The sequence below is a fragment of the Marmota marmota genome, unplaced genomic scaffold (genome assembly GCF_001458135.2).
Source record: "Marmota marmota marmota unplaced genomic scaffold, marMar, whole genome shotgun sequence".
NCBI lineage: Eukaryota > Metazoa > Chordata > Mammalia > Rodentia > Sciuridae > Marmota > Marmota marmota.
This window is the reverse complement of record NW_025999982.1, coordinates 21,780,144-21,804,217: the sequence shown is the minus strand read 5'-3', so window position 1 is coordinate 21,804,217 and position 24,074 is coordinate 21,780,144. Positions and strand designations below refer to the sequence as shown.

Below are 24,074 nucleotides of genomic sequence, written 5' to 3'. Positions count from 1 at the left end.
TAAATATCACTGTTTACTTTTATAATTGTATTATTTGTTGAATTTAGGAGAAAGACGAGAAAAAAAAAACAGATTGTGAATTAATCTCAAATAAGATAGTGTATTTTACAGCAAAAGTTTTAAAATTGAGTTCAAATGTATTGGGCTTTTAGAGATACTTGAATTTAGAAAAGTGACATTATAAAGTGTACTTTTCTATGATGTTTTTAGGTTTTGACTATAAGACATATCCCAAATTTTAACATCTTTACTTGGATATGGAATTATAAATATTCTACTTGAAAGGACTCATGGAATATAAAATCATTTTAATAAATGATATATCTATAGAACAATAAGATTAGCACCTGGTTGGAATTATTTTGTATTCCTCTAAAAACATTAAGTGATTAGTAACTTCATTAAATATTTAAAAAGCTAATTTACAGCTTTAAGTAAGTTCAATATTGTGGCTGTTCAACTAAATTTAATATCACTTAATTTTGACCTTTATAAGCATTTTAAATAAATGTTGGACTCTTTAAAAATCAATTTCAAATAGTTTTTTAAGTGACTCTGAAGACTGAGTATATATTTTTAGATATTCAATAATGTCTTTTATGAAAGAAAATATCCATGGAAGAGTTAGGCAATATAATACAGAGGGAGAAATGAACTTTTTGTATTTATGTTTATTGCTAAAAGGCAAGAAAAAATAATGTGCCCATTTTGTCATATTAATAGTAAATTGATAACAATAACAATAATGGACAGGATTCATAGCTTTATAACTTTTTTGTTAATAGGAATTAATGCTCCTTAATTACTTAGGAATACATAAGAACTTTATGTGATAGTCCATAAATATGTAATGAAACTAATACCAAAATAGAGAAGATACTCCTGACACATGTTGAATAATAACTGAGTATTTTATCATAATTTATAATCTTCATAATCTTCAAGGATACCAGATTTTGAGTTGGAAGCTTTAGATTTACATGCAGATGTGATTTTATAATCTTGAACAAATAGTTTTATCTCTCCAGCACTCAATTTAGTCATACATTAACTAAAAGATTCTGAGCAACAAACTTTAAGCTGTTTTTCAAATATTGTTAAGGAACTGTATAAGAAACACAATGTCACAATCTGTCCTCAACATACCTTTTTTTCAAATTTTATTTTTTAGCCTATCTGCACTGTGTTCCAGAAGTGATAAATTCCCATTAGTTGGGTTCCCATTAGGTGGGTTTTCTAGTTCCTGGTACACCCCTTTCCTCTTCCAGAATTCCCACTTATTTTTAATGCTTTGCTGAAATGTTCATAACTCCTCTGTAAACTTTTGTCCAAATGGCTAGGACTAAGTTTGTTCTCTCATTTGTGTTCCTAACACTTTGACTAGATTAGATTAATATAGTGATCACACTATAAATATTTGTTTATTTGCTTTTCAGCCTCACTATAATGAATATGCTCATTTAGGGAGAGTCTATTTCTCTTCAGGCTGGCAAAATTCATGGCACACTCTAAATATTCATAATGTTGTTTGAACATTAAATAAGTGGGACACAAGGCACTTATGAAATATACCTACAATATTGGAACTTTCCATTCATTTTTTTGGTCTATATTATTAAAGGAAAAAATTATAAGATTGAAGATGATTCAGAAAATAAATATGGAAAACCAATTCTGATTTTATAAAGGAAGTGTAAATCTACATTTTTTCAAAGATTACTTAATATTTGGGGTAATAAAATTTGGATGAAATTGCTGTTTTTGGCAGGTCTTATGACAATATAAGATAATCCCAGTGTCTTTTTAATTTTATATTGCTATAATGAAAGCATATTTCTCAATTACTGATTTTTCTCCTTTTTTGTGTTCAAAAAAAGCACCAAAGTCAGAATTATCAGAAATTCAAATATTCAAACATTTGAAAATAACGTATCTATAAACAATTCTTGGGGTACACTGCCTTTTAACCTATCTTTTTAATAAGCATAACTGTGCCTTTTTCTCACAAACAAGCACTCTACTATGTTTAAGTTGCCTAAATATGAGGCAGGCAATACACTTATCCAAAAGAAATCACATTGTTTTCTTCCTTCATGTGATAGTTTTGTTACTGCTGTATGCTCTGTGAAATGCAGGATTACTTTCTATCATTGTTTGTTATATCTAGGATTGTGCCAGCACCAGGTATAGACAAAAATGTTCCCATTCTTACTAGTTTTGAACCAAAGGAGCACTTCTGCTTATTTAAATTTTGCTATTGTACATGTCAGATGGAAAAACAGAAATGATTCCTAATTAACATAACTCCTTGATCAGATAACATTTATTCCAATGATAAAACTCATCAACTGATGTGTTGAAAAGAGAGAAAGCAAATTTGAATAATACCACTCAGAGCAATACAAGTCCACATAGTCACCTCTGGTCTTGTTCCAAGGACATGTTTTCAGGATGTGGTTTTAAAATAGACAGCAGTTGCATTTGAGGTTCATCAGAGGATTTGAAACTTGAGACAACATGAGGTTCAACCATTTTAGAAGATGCTAATTATTCTAGAATATATTTTTTATTTGTATTATTTGACTGCTTTTTAATAGAATTTAAGAAAAATGAAAATAACAAAATTTGGACTATAGAATAAGCTTCTTCTTTCATTTCCTTTCTGAAAAATTTGGACACTGGAAAATAGTGCATATAACATTTTCAAAGGACTAAGGTGGAATTATTCTATAAAATTGTTTTGGGTTTCAACTTGGTTTTCACACTTGTGCAAAACCAAATTAACAAATACCAGTGAGATACATAAGCCCAGCTTTATAATGACTATTTTTGGTTTTCAGGTGTAATGTTAATGTCAGCTCATGGGCCATAATGTGCTTACCTCCCCAGCGCTCATCACATACTGTAAATAGAGTGGTTTTATTAGCTAAGCCGGGGAGCATGGTACTGCACTCCATGACGATGGCCTGAGGAATCATTATGATGCAGGAGACAATCCAGATGATGACGATGCTATTCCGGGCCCGCTTGGCTGTGCTCTTGAACATCAAAGGGTGACAGATTGCATACCATCGATCCAAGGCAATGCAGCTCAGTGTTAGGACAGACACAGACACAGACACAGTCTAGAGGAAGAGAACAAAGTACAGGAGAAGCATCAAGTGTCAAAATCATTGATTATAGCATATTTACCATATTACAAAGGTAGCACAACCAAGATTGCCAAAAAGCAATCATGCAAGTGATTTCTATTTAAACAAAGCTATGTAAAAAAGAAGAAACAAAAATAGAAGTCTGTTACTAACATTACTATGACGATTACTATCGTGATTCTGTTTACCCACTTAGCCATTGACAGGGGAAATCATATCCTTGGATGGACAGAAATAAAACTTATATGAGTGATATGAACTGGAAAATTCTCTTTCACTTAAAGACAATAACATAACATGTCTTTCCTCTAAATCATCATGTAGGGATTTGATTGAAATTATATTCAATTTTCATACTTGAATTCTGGGTACCTCATTTCATATTTTCAGATAATAAGGGATATTTGTACTTTGATATCTAATATGTTTCATCCAAATAAAGGCATGAGTCATGTGACAAGAGAATTCTATATATGGATCTCCTTACCATAGTTTGCTTACTGTTAGCATAAACAATTTGCCTCTTAACAATCAGATTAGGTTCACCCAGTCCAGCAGTCCAGATTTCTAAATACTACCACCACAAATGATTCTTTGTCTTGGAGCTTTAAGGAAATAATAAGCATTTAATCTTATTTCCACACAAAATGTAATATGTTTAATGGATTCTTCTATACTGAATGAAACATTGATCCTGATATTAGTCTCAAAATTCACCCTTAAAAATAGAGGGTCCTTCTTATTTTCTTCTTAGTACTAGTCATATGATGGATTACTTATTTAATTTGTTCATTTGTGTGTATGCTCTATTGCAACAAAACCCTATGGCAGAAAGAGTTATTTTTTTTCCACAACTGTGTCCTGAAAACCTAGCATAGCATTTAAAGTGCTTTATGTAATTAACGCATATTTTTTTTTACTCAATTAATAGGGGAAAGCCTCAATGTAAAGTAATAGATATAATCCAATCATTTTCCTCTTCTTTTCTGTCTTAATTGTATTGATCCCATAGTGTGCAGCAAGGATAGGTATAATTACTTCATACGTAAGGATGCTCATTGTTAATGCATTTACTACAGGTATAAATAAATGAAAGGGAGCTAAGATTCAGTGCAGAAGAGAAGAAAGGGCTTTGGGTTAACTGTTAGGGTGACCAGTCTATTCTTACTCTTCCACCAGTGGACTACATAATATTGGGTCAGACAATATTTTACAGCTTTGGACTATGTGTGTATGTGTACATCTGTTAAATGGAAAAAAAATCAGCAAGATGAGATTTCTATCAACTCTGATTCTTTTGAATCTCTTTGGGAGAGACAGAAGGTTGTAATTGGATCAATTCTAAAACTAGGTTTCCTAGGCAAGAAGCACATCTGGTAGTACTGGGTAAGTTACTAACCGCTTTATTCCTCTATAAAATGTGGATGATAATAGCACACAAAATAGAATTGTAGAGAGAGATAGTTGAGATCAAAATATGAGCTCAAGACCGTCACATAAGTGACAGGCTTATGATTCTTGAGAATTTTTTGTGCTATGTTAGAGTGCCTTCAACTAACTTACTTACTCTCTCTCTCTCTCCCTCTCTCTCTCTCCCTCTCCCTCTCCCTCTCCCTCTCCTCTCCTCTCTAAATTCCACTCCTCCCTTGACCTATTAAAAATGAATCAAGTACCTAGAACCTCTTAATTCCATTGCTAACCCAGGAAATACACTATGGCAGTCTTGATCTGCAGTTGATTTTTTTTCATATCTACTGGGTCAGGGCTATATTTATCCTCCCTAGCAATTAGAAGTATAAAGTGTTCATCAAGGCTTAGTAATTTATTATTCATGAATTTTAATCAACCTGGATGAATGAGATAGAAGTAGCATACTTCAAACTTGAATGTCATTTCTAGTATTTACCACTACTATTATATACTAATAATCAATTCATACCAGCTAACTTGAAAGACTGATGTCCAGTGCCAAAGAGGTACCCAGGGTGCAGCGCCATCTGTTTTGTATAGTGAAGGGAGAGAATATGCTGGTGTGATCCTCACAGCAGAATCCATTGAATACACCCTTGACAATCAGTGATTTAATACTCACTCTTGCTACATCCATATTTGCAGGTGTATAAGGCACACCAGTATGCAATTAACATCCAATTTACAAGATTTTCTTGAGGGGATATAAAATTTCATCTTACCTTAAGTGATTATAAATGAGAGCTTTGTTGCTGATTTTCACTTCTAGGAGTTTACTTCTTGGTGCCTTTTTCATTTACATGCTGATATTAGCTTGTGTCATCCTGATAGTAAGTCATTTGAGAAATGAGTCTAGTATGAATTATGAATGTTGTTGAACGTGAGATGATGGGAGCAGGTTCTGCCTTCAGGTTCTTGGTGTCACTCATCCTAGAGGCACCAATGCAGAGGGCAATGCTTGAGGACTTCCTTTGGTAGAAAAGGATTCTTTTTTGTGCTAGCATAAAGGTATGCCAAAAGAATCTCAAAGGTCCATGACAGGTAGGAATAGAAATCTTGCCAAATCATAAATTTGGATGATAGGCACTAATAGATTAGAAAGTAGCAAAATATAACAACCGAGGGAGTAAGAAAGCCTGTCTTACCACCCTGCATGCACCACCTACATCTCACTTGGATTTTGTTCTTTTTCTGGCAGTTCCTATGCAGAGCCCGTTATACAGTGTTTTTTAAAAATAAATTCACTCTGAAAAATAATCATCTGTTCCTGTCATTGAGTGAAATGCATGATTATTTTCAGTCAATATTCTACTAAATGTTAATGGTCTTGGAATTATAGAATTATTAAAAATCTAAAAGGGTCATTTTAATTATTCAGCTAAGCTTTATTACGTTTGTGAGATTATTAAGTTGTTTGAGTCTTTGCCAAAGTGTAATAGTATATCACTCATAAATCTAAAGGTTGTATTGTATTTAGAAGAAAAAGAACATATAAATCATAGAAAATTAGTAAATGCCCTACAAATCTTAAGTGGAACCAAATAACCTTAAAATGTGGCGGGAAATTATGTAATGTTTTAAAATATTAAATAGGACATAAATATCACTTCAGAGATAAAATTCATTAGCTTCAGAATATCACATCTAGGGGGAAACTACTCAAGGCTTATTATCCATTGGCACTATTTGTGACATTTGGAAAACTTCTATGGAAAGGAAGCAATAAATATTGAGAATTTAGACATAAGTTTTGTCAGTGCATGAAACTCTTTGTATGTTAAGAAGTGATGTTGAATGAGTGAATGGAGAGACATAGTCATTTCCATTCTGTGACTACTCATTTGTTTCCTCCATGACTTGTGGAGAAGAGAATCAACTGTGGAATCAACTAACTGGACACTGTTTATACAGAAGTAGAACTGAGGATGCTCCTTTAATTGCAGGACTTGCAGTTAAGCATGCGGTATGGATGACCACTGTCAGTGAATTCAGGATAGATGCCTGCTTGCATCACTTACTGGTTCCTTGCTGCTCCCCCTGTGTGTCCTTTAGTGCTCACAGGACATCTGAAATACCTGCTCCATAGCAGGATATTGCTATGCATCAGAATAGGGTTGCACCTGCTATAAAGTGATGAACCCCTCCTCATCACTCCATTCCCCACTAAAGCTTCTGGTTCACAGAGAAAACACAAAGACACTCTTAGCTAGCTGAAGAATCTGGGTAACTGGAGCCATTCTGAAAATTACAAGAGCCCCATCATTTCCTCCTGGTGGTTATTGGCACCAAAAAGAATAAAAGTTTTCTGGAAGTACCACAGGCAGTAGAATACTAGAATTCTTTGCTCCTTAGAATATTCCCAGTGCCTCTATGCAAACACTGTCAAAGGTATTCATCTGTCTGTTGTTCCTTTTACTATCTCTTGAAAAAATTTTGCTACAGTTCATTTTTTTATAATCTGTTCATGGTTTGCAGCAGGCTGACCCAAACTAACCTTACAGTTAAACATATGTGCATGATGCTTACAACTTCTAGGGCATTTTCCATTACTCTGCAAATGATGTCTGACCTTAAAAATTATCACTTCTCTTTATAAGAGGTCACTGAAGAACTATTGAGCTGAAAATCCCATATAACATTTCAGTTCTAAAAGACCAAACAATATAATTTCCAGTAAAGAGCTATTTGTGGTCTCCCCCGACTTTCTGTTATCAGAAGCCTATTTTCTCTTCCTGTAAATATTATTATCCCTGCCTGGGAAACTGGAGAGAATAAGATAAGATGTGGAGGAAGACTATGGAAGACAGGTTGAATAGCCACCATTTCACTTACTGTCCAGTTCCTAAAAGGGAATCTATGTTTAAATAGTATGGCTGTGGCCACTATCATGGGAAATTTTTTCCCCAAAGGTCTCAGAACTACAAGATGAATTAGAAGATTACTCTCTTAAAGTATTTGTTTTTAAGGTCTTATATGGCAATTAAATATAGAAAACCTGCCCTTGCTGTTGACTAATAAAACATGCAATAACGATGTTGATAACTGAGGTTTATTGAGAACATATTATGATTACAAGATCATCAGAGGGTAATCACTCTGCAAAGGCATTTATGTAAATTATCTAAGCAAACTGTCACAACAACATATGAGATAGATCTCATTAAAGATTTCATCCTTGTAAAATAAGTGAATTGCAAACAGTCTGAGTATTTGACTTGATAGCATGCCATTTGTGAACAGCAAAACAATTTCCAAACCAGTTAGCCTCAGAACAACACCAAAACCTGTTCACTGTAGTGCTTGACCCCACAGCTCTTAATTCCTCCATGTGAAAAGAAACCATTGTAAAAACAGATATCCTATTATTTGTACTGGAAGAAACTTAATCATTAATTTTTTTCAAATTCCTTATTTAACAATGGTGAGATTAGAAATCAAATAAGCCAAATACTTGTGTAACACTATAAAGATAATTTAACAGCTTTGTGTCTCTGTTTTGTACTCAGACCTTAACTTGGTTTTCCAGAAAAATCTCAAGTATTATCTTCCTAAAGTCTGCCAGTTCTTAGCAAAGTATAATTCTTTCTCTATTCATTAGTTTACCCAAGGCCATAGTTAGCTACTATTGAAAATATTTTTTTGGTAGTGTCTGTGTTTGAATTGAAAATAAAATAAAAGAATTACCTGTAAGTAAGGGATCACTTTACAGAGGGACTGTCCGAAGAACCAGGTCTCTGTGATATCGACAACCAGCGTGGCCGGAAGGCAGGTGATGGTCACCAGCACGTCAGCCAGAGAGAGGTTGACGATGAAGTAGTTGGTCACTGTCCTCATGTGGTGGTTCTTCCACACAGCCACACAAACTAATGTGAGAAGGAAAGGGAACAGTAAGCAAGCAAAAGAAGCAGGGATGGATAGGGTAATGCTGTCTATCTGGCTAACACTTCTTAAAGTCCCTACAGTGAAAAGGCAAGGTCATGAAACCTGTACTGTTTTAAACTGAACTAGTCAATCTGTGTGGATGGCTGAGTTACATGCTCAAAAATCTGTTCATTTGCCTTGCTAAATAATTTTCGATCAATCATAAGGCTGTGTTTTTTTCCATTGGAGTTTGAGTTGCAGCTATCAGAACTTAAATAATAATCTTCTATTTAGCCTCTATTTTGCCAGCACTCAGCAATGCAGAAGGGCCTCAAAAAATATTTGATAGTTAAGATGAATTAGCAGCCAGTGGTTTTCAACCAACTGTTATGGTTTGCAACATCCATGATCTTTACCCAAATCTGTTAAACTGCATTTGGAACTTCTAACAGAGAAAAAAGTCGTATCTTTAAAAGTCAAGAGCCAACAATTATTCAGCCCCTACTATTGCCAAATACTGAGCTGGACTGCTCATATACTTAAGTTGTTTAATCCTCACAACAATCCTAAGGGAAGACGTCACCCACATGCAAATGTGAGGTAACTGAGACATAGGGAATTCATGAGACTTGTCTAAGAACACATGGCTCATGAAATAGAAAACTACAGTTATGACTGGGATTTAGTTCCAAGTGAAAAGCTGGCTTTTTCACCACACAGGCTGCCTTCTTTCATGAAAATGAGGGAGCTGTAACAAAGCACACATAACTTTTGGAAACTCTATCCTCCCTCCTTTTTATTCTTGATGGTCTCCAAACATCACCCTCAAATCAAACCTGTTTTTCAGTACTCTCACAGCGGGCCTCCCTCATTGCCTTGTAGAACATCCCCAGTTTAAAAGCTGTGCTATCTCATTCAGTTGCTCTTTCCTAAAAGAACATCCAGTTCCCCTATTCATGGTCTTCCGCTTGTCTGGTGTGTGCAAAGTTTACAAAATCACTGGCTCCAAAATTATATAGGTGTCCATGTCTATTGATGGGTTTGCTTTACTGAGAGTAGCTGTGATTGTGTCTGGGGTATTATTAACCTGTCAGAGATGTCACCCATGCACCCAAATGATACAGTGATTAGTAACCTTATAGAGGGTAGAAATAAAAGTACATTTTGTTAAACTTACATTACAGAGTAAGATTTTTCTTTTTGATTATCATGTGCCATTTATTAAGAGTCTTATATGGTAGGATATGCTTTTATCAGATTCTAAGGCTGAAATTGGCCATCAGCTACCAGTTGATGTCAATTTAATAAACTACTTAGATTTCTGATGATTTCATTTTTAATATTTCACCTCTTCCTCTAACACCTGCACATAATACCCAGAAACTCAGGTGAGCCTTAACTAGGTAAATGATACTTTATTATTTTAAAATGATGCTGTAGCATGATTTATTTCTCATAAACACTTGAAACACACACACACACACACACACACACACACACACACCCTAGGCAACTGACAAACACATTGTCACAGTTTGTAAGGAGAAAATTGGCAAAAAACATCATATTTCTGATATTTGTTCAACATATGGCCTAAATCATGGAAACTTGGATCTAGAAAAGAACATAGGCCTTGAAAAATGCAATTAGTTCTGGTTTGACTTTCAACTCTTCATATTTTGGAGACGAGGAAAAGCAGAGATGGGAAGACTGTTAATGCACTGCATCTAACTGACATTAAAGGAAGTCTATGTTCCACAAACACTCCTTTAGTACTTATTGCATGCCATGCCTGTATAAGGTACTTTAAATTATTAACTAGTTTAACAGCAATAACACCATGAAGTGAATACTATAAGCATTCTTTTCAACATGAGAAAAAAGAATAGAGAAGTTAACCTAACTTAGAAAAAAAAAAAAACAACAACAACTATATGCACGAGAGCTTCTATTTAAATCTCATCCCCCCAACTTGGTCATCCTTACATACTCCTTTTTGGGAGGCAGGTACTGGGGACTGAACTCAGGGTCACTCAACCATTGAGCCACATCCCCAGTCCTTCTTATTACTTACATACAAGTTCTTTTTCTTGTTGAGTTGAAACCTGCTTCTCTTTTATTTCTGCTTACTCATTTTTAATTCTTTCTTAGAACCCAAGGAATAAACTTTACCTAATTATTAAACTTGTACCTGCATTCGTCTTCTAGGACTACTTCAAAAACTGAGCATCTTAAAGCAAGAGAAATTTATTGTCTCACAGTTTTGGAGATCATAAATCAGATACCAAGGTATTAGCAGGGCTATGCTCCCTCCAAAATCTGCAGGGAAATCTTTCTTTGCCTCTCCCCAGATTCTTAAGGTTTTCTGATTACGTGGGTGATTTTGACATTTTGGGCAGCTGCATAAATGAAGTCTCTGCTCTGATCATCAGGTGTGGGTCATCCTGGTTTCTGTCATCACGTGGCCATCTTAGAATAATAACCATCAGGCTGGAGAGGCTCACCCTATATGACTTCATCTTTAAAAATTATATCTATAATGACCCCATTTTCAAATCAGGTCATCTTCTGAGCTAATGAAGTTAGGATTTCATCATTTATATGGTGGTGGAGGGGGCAGATTTCAAACTACAACAGTATTTATTCAAATATTTAAAGACCAGTTTTTTTTTCATTCCCTAGCCTTTGCTTCACCCTTTTAAAGATCTCCAGAATCATTATGTGCACCTGAGGGGCTCTGTATCCCACATCACCATGGTCCTTTTGTTCTGAACACACTCTAGAGGATCAGTAATGGCTCTGAATGAACCATCTGTAACTGCACACACGTTTCCAGGTGAGATCTATCCGAAGCAGCAAGGAGCAGGATGATTTCTTGGGTTGCTCTCTATTAAGACACTACAAATCTTGTAAGCTTTCTTAAGAATAAAGTCACACTTCTTTGGATCATATATGTATCTAATGACTAGAAACTGGTTTTCTTGTGTAAATGTTACACTGTCTTTACCTTTGAATCCTCAGGAGGTAAAAAGGGGGAAAATCTATCAAGAATATTACTGGGACAATTAGAAAAAAATGAATTTAGATTTTATGCCAGATTACAACTATACTATTTTAAAATAGCTTAGGTGTAGTATTTATATTATGTTCATTTGAATATTTATATATTGTGGCTATGCTTACTTCCCAGGGCTTTGTTTTGCTGGGAAAAGGAATTGTAGTTTTTCATATACAGAGTTTTGCTTACTGTCACCTGATCTATGACATATTCCAGATTATGAGTATCTTCTTCTAAATGACATATTCAAAACTGTACACACATCTCCAGGTGCAAATATCCTAAATTTTTGTTAAGCTAACATTCATTTGTTAACTCACCCATTCAAGTACAAAATTCACAAAGTGAATACCTTCTTCTTCTGATAGCATACCAAATTGATACAAAATTAAATTCACCTTTTCCTGAAATTGGAAATTTAATCTTTCCTTTTTCTTTCTACTGGCCAATGTTTGAAATCTCCAAAATATCTCCAATCTCTATCACAATCTTTCTTTTCCTATTGCAAATACCCAATGTCATATCCATGGAACCATTAGCTACAATAGTGCAGACCACCTAATATTTTCCTCTACAGTATATCTGTCTTTATTCCTGTGTATCTTATCTAATAATGCTATTCACTAAAATTATATTATTTTGATAGGGTGTCTCTTTTCTTCTCAACTAAGTATAAAACTCTCAGGTTACCATTCTACCATTGGGGGTCTTCCCCTTGTATCTGGCAAGGCTCCCCATATAATATTCAGACCACCTGGATAAGTTTGATATCTCACTGTTAATCAAACATATTCTATGTACAGGTCATTTCTCATGTCCTTCTTCTGTCTGGCATTGCCCACAGTTGATTTAAATCTCCTTTTCAACTAAATTAGTGCTTCCCAGAGCTATCCAAAACCAACAGAACAAAGAAATTTCTGATTCATGAACCATCGCCTAATTAGCCTAACTCACCATGGTTTCTTTCTTCTTTACAACACTTTTTCACCTTTCATGGTCATGAATTATATTCTAAAATTGCAGATCATTATGGACCCTTTTGGTATCTTTTTTTTTTTTTGTCTACCTACCGTCACAGAGGCTCTTTATCATTATAAAGTGTCCATTCGCTTTTCCTTACTGTTTTTTGTTTTGTTTTGTTTTTTACAACCCCCGTCTCCAACCCCCAATGCTTCCTAGAACAAAACTTTGCAATAACTATTAATTAAATTGACTTTCATAAAATTATAGTTTGGTACTTTGGTATGGCACATTCTCCCAAATGAAAAGTCTTTAAAAGGAAAGGAAAACCCAAATGACAGAAAGGAGTGTTTACTTTCTCCATTTCTTTTGAATGAAATCTGAGAGCTGAGAACTCAATTGCTTCTCAATGTTCTCTTGACATAGTAAGCTACTTTTTGTCATTCTCTATACACTGCCTTCTGGTGAACTTGGGCAAGTCCCAAGACCTGAATTGGATAGTACATTTGACATCAGTTCTGTGAATGACATCATATATCAATATTAAGGTCTGTTTGTAGTTTCTACAATTAAAAACCTGCACTCTCAACCAGGAACAGGGGAAAGAAATTGAGCATGAAGAGGTGAAAGAAGATAATAGAAGACCAGAATGCAGATTGCATGAAGATCTGCCTTTAACAAGGACTTTGTTGAATAGAGATTTCTGAAATGCAGATGTGCCAAGAAGATAAAAATCTACTTTCCCTTGTCTTATCATGTTTTTTTTTTTTTTTAAAGAATATGATGATGTATAGCTCTTGCTTTTTGTCTGTACGACAAACAGATGGAGGTGGCTCAAGCTGCATAAGAACCTCCACAGGCTATGATTCAGAGGGATTTTTAAAAGAGCACACAAATATAATCTTTAGAAATGAACTGATCTATTTGCTTGTGACTGTGTGGACCTAAAACTAGAGACTAAACTGACATTGAAACAGGAAAGCAAAATATGAATTTATAAAAGTTCTTTGCCACTATTGTCTACATTTATGATAAATTTGCTTTATAATAAATTGGTTTTTAAAATCTTTCAGATCACATATGGACAGAGTTAATTTTTCAAAACCAATAGTTATATGTAGAAAAAACTGAAACTATGGTGATACTATTAGTCTACTTCTATTCTGAATTAATTAACAACATATAAACTGCATGACTAAGATTGCATATCTTATTAAACATCTATTTGGTCCTTGAAATATCATGTAATAATTTTCCATAAAACATGATTTTGAGATGTGACTGTGAATGGTATATAACTAGTGTATTACTGCATGTTTTCAATGCTTTGTTCTAGATATCTCAGCACTTTTTAATTTTTCATATTTTTGATGATAGTCACTCTTCTAATGGGTAAGAATGTTCCTTAAAAAATCTTTAACACTGAATGGAAATGCCCAGGAGTGATCTTAATAGCTAATTTTATGAATGTATATATTTTAAGTCTACTAACATCTAAAGTAAAAGATAAAAAATTTCAAAATTCAATAGTTTCAATATATTAATGCAGTATCAAGGAAAGCAGTCATCTGATTTTCCCACAGAAGTTTAGTTATTCATGTGCTAGCATGCTATTGAAATATTTTGCAATTTCTTGGTTGTTTATTTAATTTACCTACCTATTTATATCTATCCATATGTATACAAATAGGTGAAGTAACAATTTATAGATATTTGTTATATTGTGCACATATAAAATAATAGTCATTTCAGAAAATTTTCCAAAATAACCTGTAGTTCCACCATTTGCCACAAAGTGTCAGTGAAAGACTTTGAAACCATTTACCTTGTCTTGTCAAGGACGTTTTAAGCATTAAATAAATGGAAGTACTCTTTATAATGTGGAAGTTGATATATTTACTTCAAATTGGATTTTATAGACCAAAAACAATGATCAAGAAAAGATAAAATTGCCAATGCCTTCTAAATTAAGTGCAAATGAATGAATGAATGGGAAAAAAGGGAGGAAAAAATGAATACATTCAGAAGAGAGCCTATAGTTAACTCCTTAAAATTAAAAAAAAAAAAATCTGTCTTGAAACAGATCATATACTGGAGAAATCTAGAAATATTGTGGATACAGACTTCAGTCCCTTAGAAGTTCGCCATCAGTATAGTCCTGAAAGAGTTGAAGGAATTTCCCTCACATTAACAAAGCATTTTCCTTTGTCTCATCTTCATGCCACCCCATTATGGCATTGATATTATGGCATCCTTATTTCTACCAATGGTTTTACTCCCTTCTTTTCCCAGATCAACATGCCTCTCTCAATCTTCCATTTTCCATCTCCACATCTTGGTGAAGTTTTCTATGAATCTCTCTGTCTTGGAAGCATGGCCCATGAATGGGCCACTACAGGCTGACAAGTGGGACACTGCAAAGAAATACTTCTGTGTCCTGAAATGACCCACTCAAAATTCATTACTAACTGGCAGAAAAAAAAACCTTTAAAAACAAGTTATTATTGTATATGTTTAAGACCTGTTTGAATTTTCATTTGCTTAAGAAAATATAAAAGTCTGTAATTTGATAAATGTCTCTCATGAGCACCGCCCATTATGTGAAAGTGGGCAGAAATTCTCTTAGAGTCTAATAGTGTCATTGTGGTATTGAAATCAGTGAGGCAGTATGGGGAGTAATTAAGATTTCACAACTAATAATTTTCCTGGGAAGAGATTTAGAAAGACAATACTTTTACACATGCAAAAATTCAGGGAAGAGATGCATAAAGGAACACTATAAAACAGAAACTCAAGGGAGATAATAATCTATAGGAATCAAGTCCAAAACCAAATTCTTTAGAGAGGAAAAAATACAGCAAATAAAGTGGGAAAATAAGCTTATCAATGGCCTCTGAGTGGCATGATTCCTCACAGGGAGGGCTGGCTCAACCTTTTATGCAGGACCTGCCTGAGAACAAAAAGCATGGCTATTAATAGGTATCCATACTGCTGTCCTGAAGGAAAGGTTAAGAAGGTGAAATGCTCCATGGTCTGAGCATTCTCAGTTAATTAATGGTTGTATGTAGTACATAGTTATAATTATGCTTCAATGGAATTTGTTTTTGAGGAAATGTCAACTTCCTGTTTACCCATACCTTTTGACTCTTTGCAAGTAAATCACTACAAGTCCCTGTTCTTAATGCAGCCTCTCAGAATTGCACCTGAATTTCTACCCTACCCTCAGAACTCTTTGGGGGCAGATGGTCAGTCCTCATTTTTGACCACTTTGCATTCATTAATACAATTAGCCCACACAAGCAATGGATCCTTCCCATGATATTTGATGTTTGTTCATCTTACTGTGTGAATTTATTTTGGGGTCTTTGGGAAGAGATGCTTTCTCTTTTCACCACATATAAATCTTCAACCTACTTGTCTTTTTTTCTTCCATGTTCTTTCCTTAGTTGTTATTAACTCTCAAAACTTCAACCCTAATCTGTAGGAGTCTAACTCACAGCTTTAGCCGACAGTTTTAACTCTAGTTCTTGGCCCTCTCTCAATTTCCATATCGTAATTTCTAACTATCATCAAGATGTCAGAAAGAGCTCACATTTTATGGAGTCAGAAAATGAAAAGATTCAAAAACATATAATAATGAGGTTGAAATATGAGGATTCAGAGAGGGATTAGATGTGAGAGTAAGGAACTGAGGCTAATTAGCAAGTATATGGCTGGGAGAAGTTCCTAATACTCACTGAGGTAGCAAATAAAGGAGAAGGATCTGGCTTTGTTTGAAAGAAGGGATAGAAGATGAGTAATTCAATTATGTGTACATGTGTTTGAAGCAATTGTGAATTATCCGAGTGAAAAATTCAGTTGGTATTTAGATTTATGGCTTATATTTCAGGAGATATATTTCATTTATAGGTAAATACGTGAGGTTCATCAGAATAGAGATAGAGATTAAAACCAGTTGAGTGACTAATATCAACCAGGGATAGAATGAAAGTAAGAAGGGACCTAAGTCATCTCCATAAATCTGGGAAATTTCAAATATATATTTCAGACTGGGAATGCCAGAAGTTCCAATTGTCCTGCTCCAATATTGAAGCATACATATGTTTTACTATTACAAAATAATTTATACTTCTGATAGTGGCAGATAACATTGTTGCAGAAGAAAAGTCTGACCTAAAACAACCAGAACATTGTACATTTCTTTTTTTTTTATTTTTTATTGTTGGCTGTTCAAAACATTACATAGTTCTTGATATATCATATTTCACACTTTGATTCAAGTGGGTTATGAGCTCCCATTTTTACCCCATATACAGATTGCAGAATCACATCAGTTACACATCCATTGATTTACATATTGCCATACTAGTGTCTGTTGTGTTCTGCTGCCTTTCCTATCCTCTACTATCCCCCCTCCCCTCCCNTAATTTCCTCCTTGATGTCTTCTATAACCCATTGATCATTCAGTAACCTATTGGCAGTTTGCAAGAACTAGTTAATGACTTAGAAGACAGAGCAGAAACTGAGTCAAGCAGAAATCTGAGTAGTCCAAAACTGAGAAGAGAACCTTTGAGTTTAAGCCTATCCAGCAGGTTTCAGTTGAAATTCCATCTCTGGTAGGGATAAACCTGAAACATATGAACTCTCCTGAAGAGGAAGCTTAGGTTCAAATGCCTCCCTTGTTGACTAGACTAATGTACCAAGACGAATGTAATGGCTGTTCTATAAACAATATCTAGTAAACTAATTATACAGGACAAAACTGAAATTTAATTTCTTTTTTTGGGGGGGCACCATGGCTGTGATAATATTTACTACATAAATAAGCAATCAATCCCGAAACATCATCATCTCCTATTTTCCCCCACAATTTTTATTGATACATTTTAGTTGCTCATGTTGATGGGATTCATTGTTACATATTCATATGTGCACACAATATAAAAATATAATTTAACCAATATCACTCCCCAGCACTTCCCCCATCTCTCCCCACCTATTACCCCTTGGTCCCTTTCATCTACTGATCTCCCTATGAATTTTTTGGTGATTGATCCCCACCTCTGATTTCCTTATCACATCTTATACAAATATTAATTTTAGATCAATTGTATATCTAAATATAAAATATAAACAATAAATTTCCAGGCCTGGGGCTATAACTCAGTGGTACAGTGTTTGCCTAGCACGGGTAAGGCACTGGGTTTGATCCTTAGTACCACATAAAAAGTAAATAAATAAAATTATAAAAATTTTTTTACAAAAATAAAGAAATAAATTTCCCTTTGCTATGACTTTGTGGTACATCAGCATATCTTGAACAGATTGCCTCAAAAATATTAAACATAAAGAAAATGTTCAACAAACTAAACAACCCTAAAATTATAGTACATCCAGAGAGCATGAAAATACATGCCACAGAATGAGAGAAGTTAATTAGGGTACATTTATTTGAAACAGGTCAATTTGCATAATTTCTTCTTGTAGCTAATGAGCTCCCCCCCCCACTGTTGATGATGCTTTTAAGATAGTTTTTATTGTGGGATGGCACATGTATAAATACATACAGACTATAAATATATCACTGGTTTCATGGAGTGAACATACCCTTGTAAATACACTTCAGACCAAGAAATACTATATGATTTGCACCCAGAAGATTCCCAGTATTTCCTCTCTACCAATATTCTCACTATGGCCAAGATAAAACCTACATACTGATTTATATCACCATAGATTAATTTTCACCTATTTTTAATGGAATCAAATGTTTGTTTAATTGTGTATCTGACTAATTTCATGTTTGCAAGATCATCAATGTTCTTTTTGCTTGCGTAGCTGAAGGCCCATCATTTTCATTGCTGTACAGTTTTCCAATGTACAATTAGATTACCATTGATCTGCTCTATGATTCATGAACATTTTGGTTTATTCTAACTTGGGATATGGTGAACAGGCTACTATTCACATTCTTGTATATGTCTTTGACACACATTATGTGTGGATTTCTATTAGTTATAAATCTAAGAGTAAAATTTACATCATATAATATGAATATGACCCCCAATACTACATAATAGCCAATGAGGTTTCCAAAGTACTTGTTGCAGTACCAGCTTTTACTCTTATCAACAGGTAGGACTGTACTGGTTGCTCTACATTTTTTGCCAATACTTAGTACTGTCAGGGGACTTCTTTTCCCATATTAGATACTCTTTTATGTTAAGTTTAACGTATTTTATATATTTATTGACTATTTAAAATTGAATAGACCATTACTCTCTAGGAGTTTTGTTATTTTCCAGAAGTATTATTAAAAAATACATCAGACAATTTGAGGACTACTTTAGGATGTGATTCTTTCAGAATTAACATGTGTTATTTGGTTTAAATTTGGATCTATTTTGGGCTGGGGTTGTGTCTCAGAACTAGAATGCTCACCTAACACGAGTGAGTTACTGGGTTTGATCCTCAGCACCACATAAAAATAAAATAAAGGTATTGCGTCCATCTACAACTAAAAAATAAATATTAAAAATATATACACCAGACAAATTGAGGACTAGTTTAGTATTTGGTTCTTTCAGAATTAACATTTTTTCGGCTTAAATTTGGATCTATTTTAAAACTAAGCATGCTTTAAATTTATCTAGTCATTTATCTTCCTTCTTTCTATAGTATTTGGCACACTTATATATTTTTTCCTATCTCACATAGTCTATCTTTTCTTAAATTTGATCATTATTTTATACATTACATCTTTAAATATTTATTTTCTTCTGAATATAGTAGATGCCCAATAAATGATTGCTGAGTGATTCACATTACACAAAGAAAGACATTTACATGCCTGAAATTTTACTTTGGACATTAGGGACTTAATCACAAATATTTAATCCTGAATAGAAAAACTATTCACTATAAGTAAAGCATAGAAGCTACACTGGATTTTGTACCTTATATCATTTTGTTCACATGAGGTCCTAAAATAGTCTCAGATGAAGTCTCAGATGAAATGTCTCAGATGAAGGCCCAAAATAACAGAATAACTTTTAAAAAATAAGATACACCACATGAAATCTTTGCACCGAATCTAAAGACTAAGAGGAAACTTTTCTGTCAGGGTATAGGTACACTGCAATCATAAAAATTCCATCTCTGCCACACATCATACTGATTTCTATGTTATAGAAATTTATATTTAATGAATGTAAGTGGATCTACTACTCAATTACTACATGTTTAATTTTACTAAATAATTTAAAATCATATTTGGCATGCTGCCTTTGAATATAGTTGCAAAGACTGAGTAAATAATGGAAAACAAACACTATTTGCATCTCCTTTCAAATATTACTAATTTTAAGCTTGTCCAGGATTATAATAGTCAATTGAAATTTGATAATAATATGCCATGGCTTCTTTTAAAAAAACAACCTTATTGATTTTCAAAAATCTGTCTTTCTCTCTCATTTGATTTTATAATACATATTTCACTTTTCCTGGATCATAAAACATTCTTTTCTCCAAACAATTGTTAAGATCCTGGAATGGTATAAAAATACCTTAATTTTTTTTAAAGAGAGAGAGAGAATTTTTTAATATTTATTTCCTTTAGTTTTCGGCGGACACAACATCTTTATTTTGTATGTGGTGCTGAGAATCCAACCCGGGCCACATGCATGCCAGGCGAGCCTGCTACTGCTTGAGCCACATCCCCAGCCCTACCTTAAATTTTTAATAAGATTTTATTGATATAATAATGCATAATACTGGGATTTATTATGCCATATTCATACATGCTTATAACATACTTTTTATTAGCGCACTGTAGCTATCCATAGTAGTTGGATACATTTTGACAAAATCATACATTCAAGGACTTTGATTTCAATCACATTTTCCTGACTTTTCCTTCCCCTGCTGTACTCTATTCTCCTTCCTCTACTGATTTCCCTTTTGTTCATGTATTTATTGATTTTTGTTTGGCACTTTCTACATACACATAAAGAAATCTGGTACATTTATATATGCATACAACATGGTTTTGTTAAATTCATCCCATTTTCCTCCTTTTTACTATCCTTCCTTGCTCCCTATCATTCTTTTTCTTCTCCTCCACTCATCTTCCCTTGTCATTTTTTAAAAAATATATATTTTTAGTTGTTGATAGACCTTAATTTTATTTATTTATTTGTGTGTGGTGCTGAGAATCGAACCCAGTGCTTCACACATGCTAGGTAATCACTCTACCACTGAGCTACAACTCCATCCCTTCCCCATGGCTTGTGACATTCAATCCCCCCAAACTTCTTTCCCATATTTTGCTCTAGCTTCCACATATTAGACGAAACAATCAACCCTTGATTTCCTGTGTCTGACTTATTTTACTGAGCATTACTTCTTCATTTCCATCCATTTTCTACCAAATTCCATTATTTCATTCTTCTTTATGATTAAGTAAAACTCCATTGTGTATATATACCAGATTTTCTTGATCCGTTCATCTGTTGATACGCATCTAAGCTTATTTTATAATTTGGCTACCGTGAATTGTGCTGCTGTAAAACTGAAATGCTATATCTAAATGCTATATAGTATGCTGATTTAAGTTCTTTTGGATAAGAACTAAGGAGTGGGATATCTGGGTCATATGGTCCATTCTACTACTAGCTTTTTGAGAAACCTCCATATTGCCTTCCAGAGTAGTTGTACTAATTTGCTGTCCACCAACAAAGTATCAGTATGCCTTTTCCCCCACGTGGTCATCAGCATTTATTATTATTGGTGTTCTTGATAGGCCCTAATCATATATAATTATAACATAACTATAAAAAAGAAAAGGATGTAGTCTTTCAATCATCATTCCACTTGTATTAAAATCATTCTCTTCAAACTGTTTTTTGTTTCATAAAAGTTAAATTCATGTACTTAGGAAGTAAAAATCAGAATTCATATTCCACATTCAATATTCTGTTAACTTTGGGAAAGTTATTTATTCTCTCTCTTAATATAGATATGAATAAGATTGAGATTCCTGTATCTCTCACATAGAACTCTTGCCATGCTTGGGACATAAATATGAACTAAACCACATATTTTTCAAAAGAGAAAACTCAATAAAATTTATTGAAAGTGACCTATGCCACACAATAAGTAAGATTCCTATTAATGAATATTTTTTAAATTTTACTGAAGAAGCTAATCTTTATTCAGTGTAAAAAATTGACCTGCAATCAGACACCAACAAACTCTTCCTGGTGTTAGAGTTTGCACTGAGTTTCAATTTCAACTCTGAGCAAGGAAAAAAACCATAACGAGTGTGTCCACCTGGCTCCATTAAACAGCAAGCGCAATGGCATAAACAGCCACAGCTGCTTAAAATTCACATCCCATGGATTCAGTGAGAACTCCCAAGGAATTAGGAACTGTGTGATGCATTTTAATAAGTGAATATGTAAAGATTATATTAATTAATTGCCCATCTGACTCAGTAATATCCATACCCCAGTGAATGGGCAAGAAAGTGAATTACATGCAAATTAATGTAAATAGTTGCACATTGACAAAGACAGGATGCTCTTTGAAGCAACTATTAGTATTGTTAAGTTTTTAATTATATGTTCAGGCCAAATGTTTTTTGCCAGAATAGATATTTGAAATAAAAAAAGGAAGCATTTTGTGTACAAAAATGCATTTAGGAAAATGGGTTAGGACACATCTGTTCCATGGAAGATGGTGGACAATTAACCAAAATGGAGAAATTGATCACAGTGGGAGGGGAAGGATGGAGGTGAAGAGATTATGAGTTTTATTTTGAACATGTTAAATTTGATTTACTTACAGAACATCCATGAGGATACATAGTGAGGTGTAGTCAAATTTAGAGCAACAATGAAATATATGATGAAAGAGACTCTACATGGGTGATAGAGCATTTATTCAAGCAAGGATCGTAAAAGTAGCCTAGCACTTCACAGTTTTGCAAATCTTTTTCCTTCATTCTTTTCTTTCATTCATTTTTTCAAGGATTGAACACATTTTTATACCAACTGAATCTTCCACATTTAAGTAATTCATTTCTAATTTGAAAAGACAATAAAGTAGAAATTTATTTTTTTTTAAATCCTTGCTTGTTTTTCCTAAAAAAAAAAAAAGGTGTAACTACCATAGTTTTAATTCAGAAATTAACAAACTGGGCACTTTTCCTTGTTCAGTTAAATAAAGTGAGTTATTCTTTTTAATTCTTTTCTCCATTAAAACAAAGAGAATGATCAAATGTGTAATTTTTTTAAAGCAAAAGACAATTTTAATGCTAGTAAGTTATTTCAACATGCATTTATCTTTTTGTTAAAAAGTACACTAACTAAGAAAGCCAAAAATTATATTTTTTTTGAAACCTCTTAAAATATTGCTGCTGAGAAAATGAATTTCAGTCATTTTCAAATTTGTGTAATAAAACGGATGATTACCATTAACTGACAAAGCTTTGGCTATTTTTAAACATTAGTTTTTTTTGTGTGTTACCCAAAACTACTACTGTTTCAAAGTATCTTAAAAATTGCCCCAAATTATTTCTGTAGCTGTGTAAACTGTACTTTGAAATGGGTATCCAAAAACCCTTTTTTTATTAAGTGAATTATTACAGTGCACCACTACATTTAAAGACTCAGTTTTATTATGCATGAGCTTTATAAACATTAAAGAATAAATTGTGAGGTATTTGACGGTCTTTATTTCAAAGGCTGCACTTAAAGGAAAGTACAAACTCTTGTATCCACATGGAGGTGTCTGATTCAGTCTGAAATGTTTGCCAGCTTGCCAAGGCTGATTGAACTCTCTATGTTGGCAAAAGAGGCAGGAGGATGGTTTGCCTGTTTGACCAACTGGCTATGGGTACCCTGCAGCATGTGTGAATGCACTGGCATCTGGAAGCTCAGTTTTCCCCATCAATGAGCAGAAGTGAAATTTTCTTGAAATGTCAATGTCTGATATGCACCCAAAGTCTTCTTTCCTTTGGAGTCTAGTGCCCAACAAGTGTATTTGACTTTCCTCTTGATAACATATGTGAATGTTGCAAACTTCATTCAACCTCAAGAGATGTACAAATTGGTATCGTTTTGTAGAGCTGTCTCTAGCTAGGAAAGTGCCATTCTCATTTATGTTTCAAAGACCAATTGCTGCCTCTGATCAGGTAAAGTAAGAAATGTAGCTCTCTTGTTTAATGAATTATCTTCATCTCCAGAGAATGACAGCTAAGGTTTGTTTGGCAGAAGTAAGGGAAATTATTTCCCTTTGGCTCTGAGAGGTAGTCTGTTGCTAGGGCCTTGAGAAACAGGTGGGTACTGTGGGGGACTTTGAGCTTTTGAGAATGCGCTGGCCCTGTGAAATGATGGGAGAAAGCACTCGGGATTTGACTTGAAGGGAAAAGTATGGGAGCTCATAGAAAGTAACAATGGCTGGGTCAAGAGTCTCTTAATGCACATCATTTCCATCATTCTTTCTTCTTTCTTGTCCCTCATCCATGCTTCAACACTGATGGCTTCCCGGGAAGGGCGCTATTTCTTTAATGT

General features: G+C 34.0%; 1 protein-coding gene across 2 annotated transcripts in view; it reads right to left on the bottom strand.

Moving 5' to 3' along the window:
* Hcrtr2 (hypocretin receptor 2) overlaps positions 1–24,074 on the bottom strand; it is a 99,051-nt gene that overhangs the window by 30,218 nt on the left and 44,759 nt on the right. For both annotated transcript variants that reach the window (XM_048805526.1, XM_015487947.2), the window contains exons 2-3: positions 8,307–8,485; positions 2,882–3,125 (exon numbers count right to left, since the gene is read on the bottom strand). In XM_048805526.1, the coding sequence (XP_048661483.1) occupies positions 2,882–3,125; positions 8,307–8,485 (423 nt within the window). The remainder of the gene's footprint in view (positions 1–2,881; positions 3,126–8,306; positions 8,486–24,074) is intronic.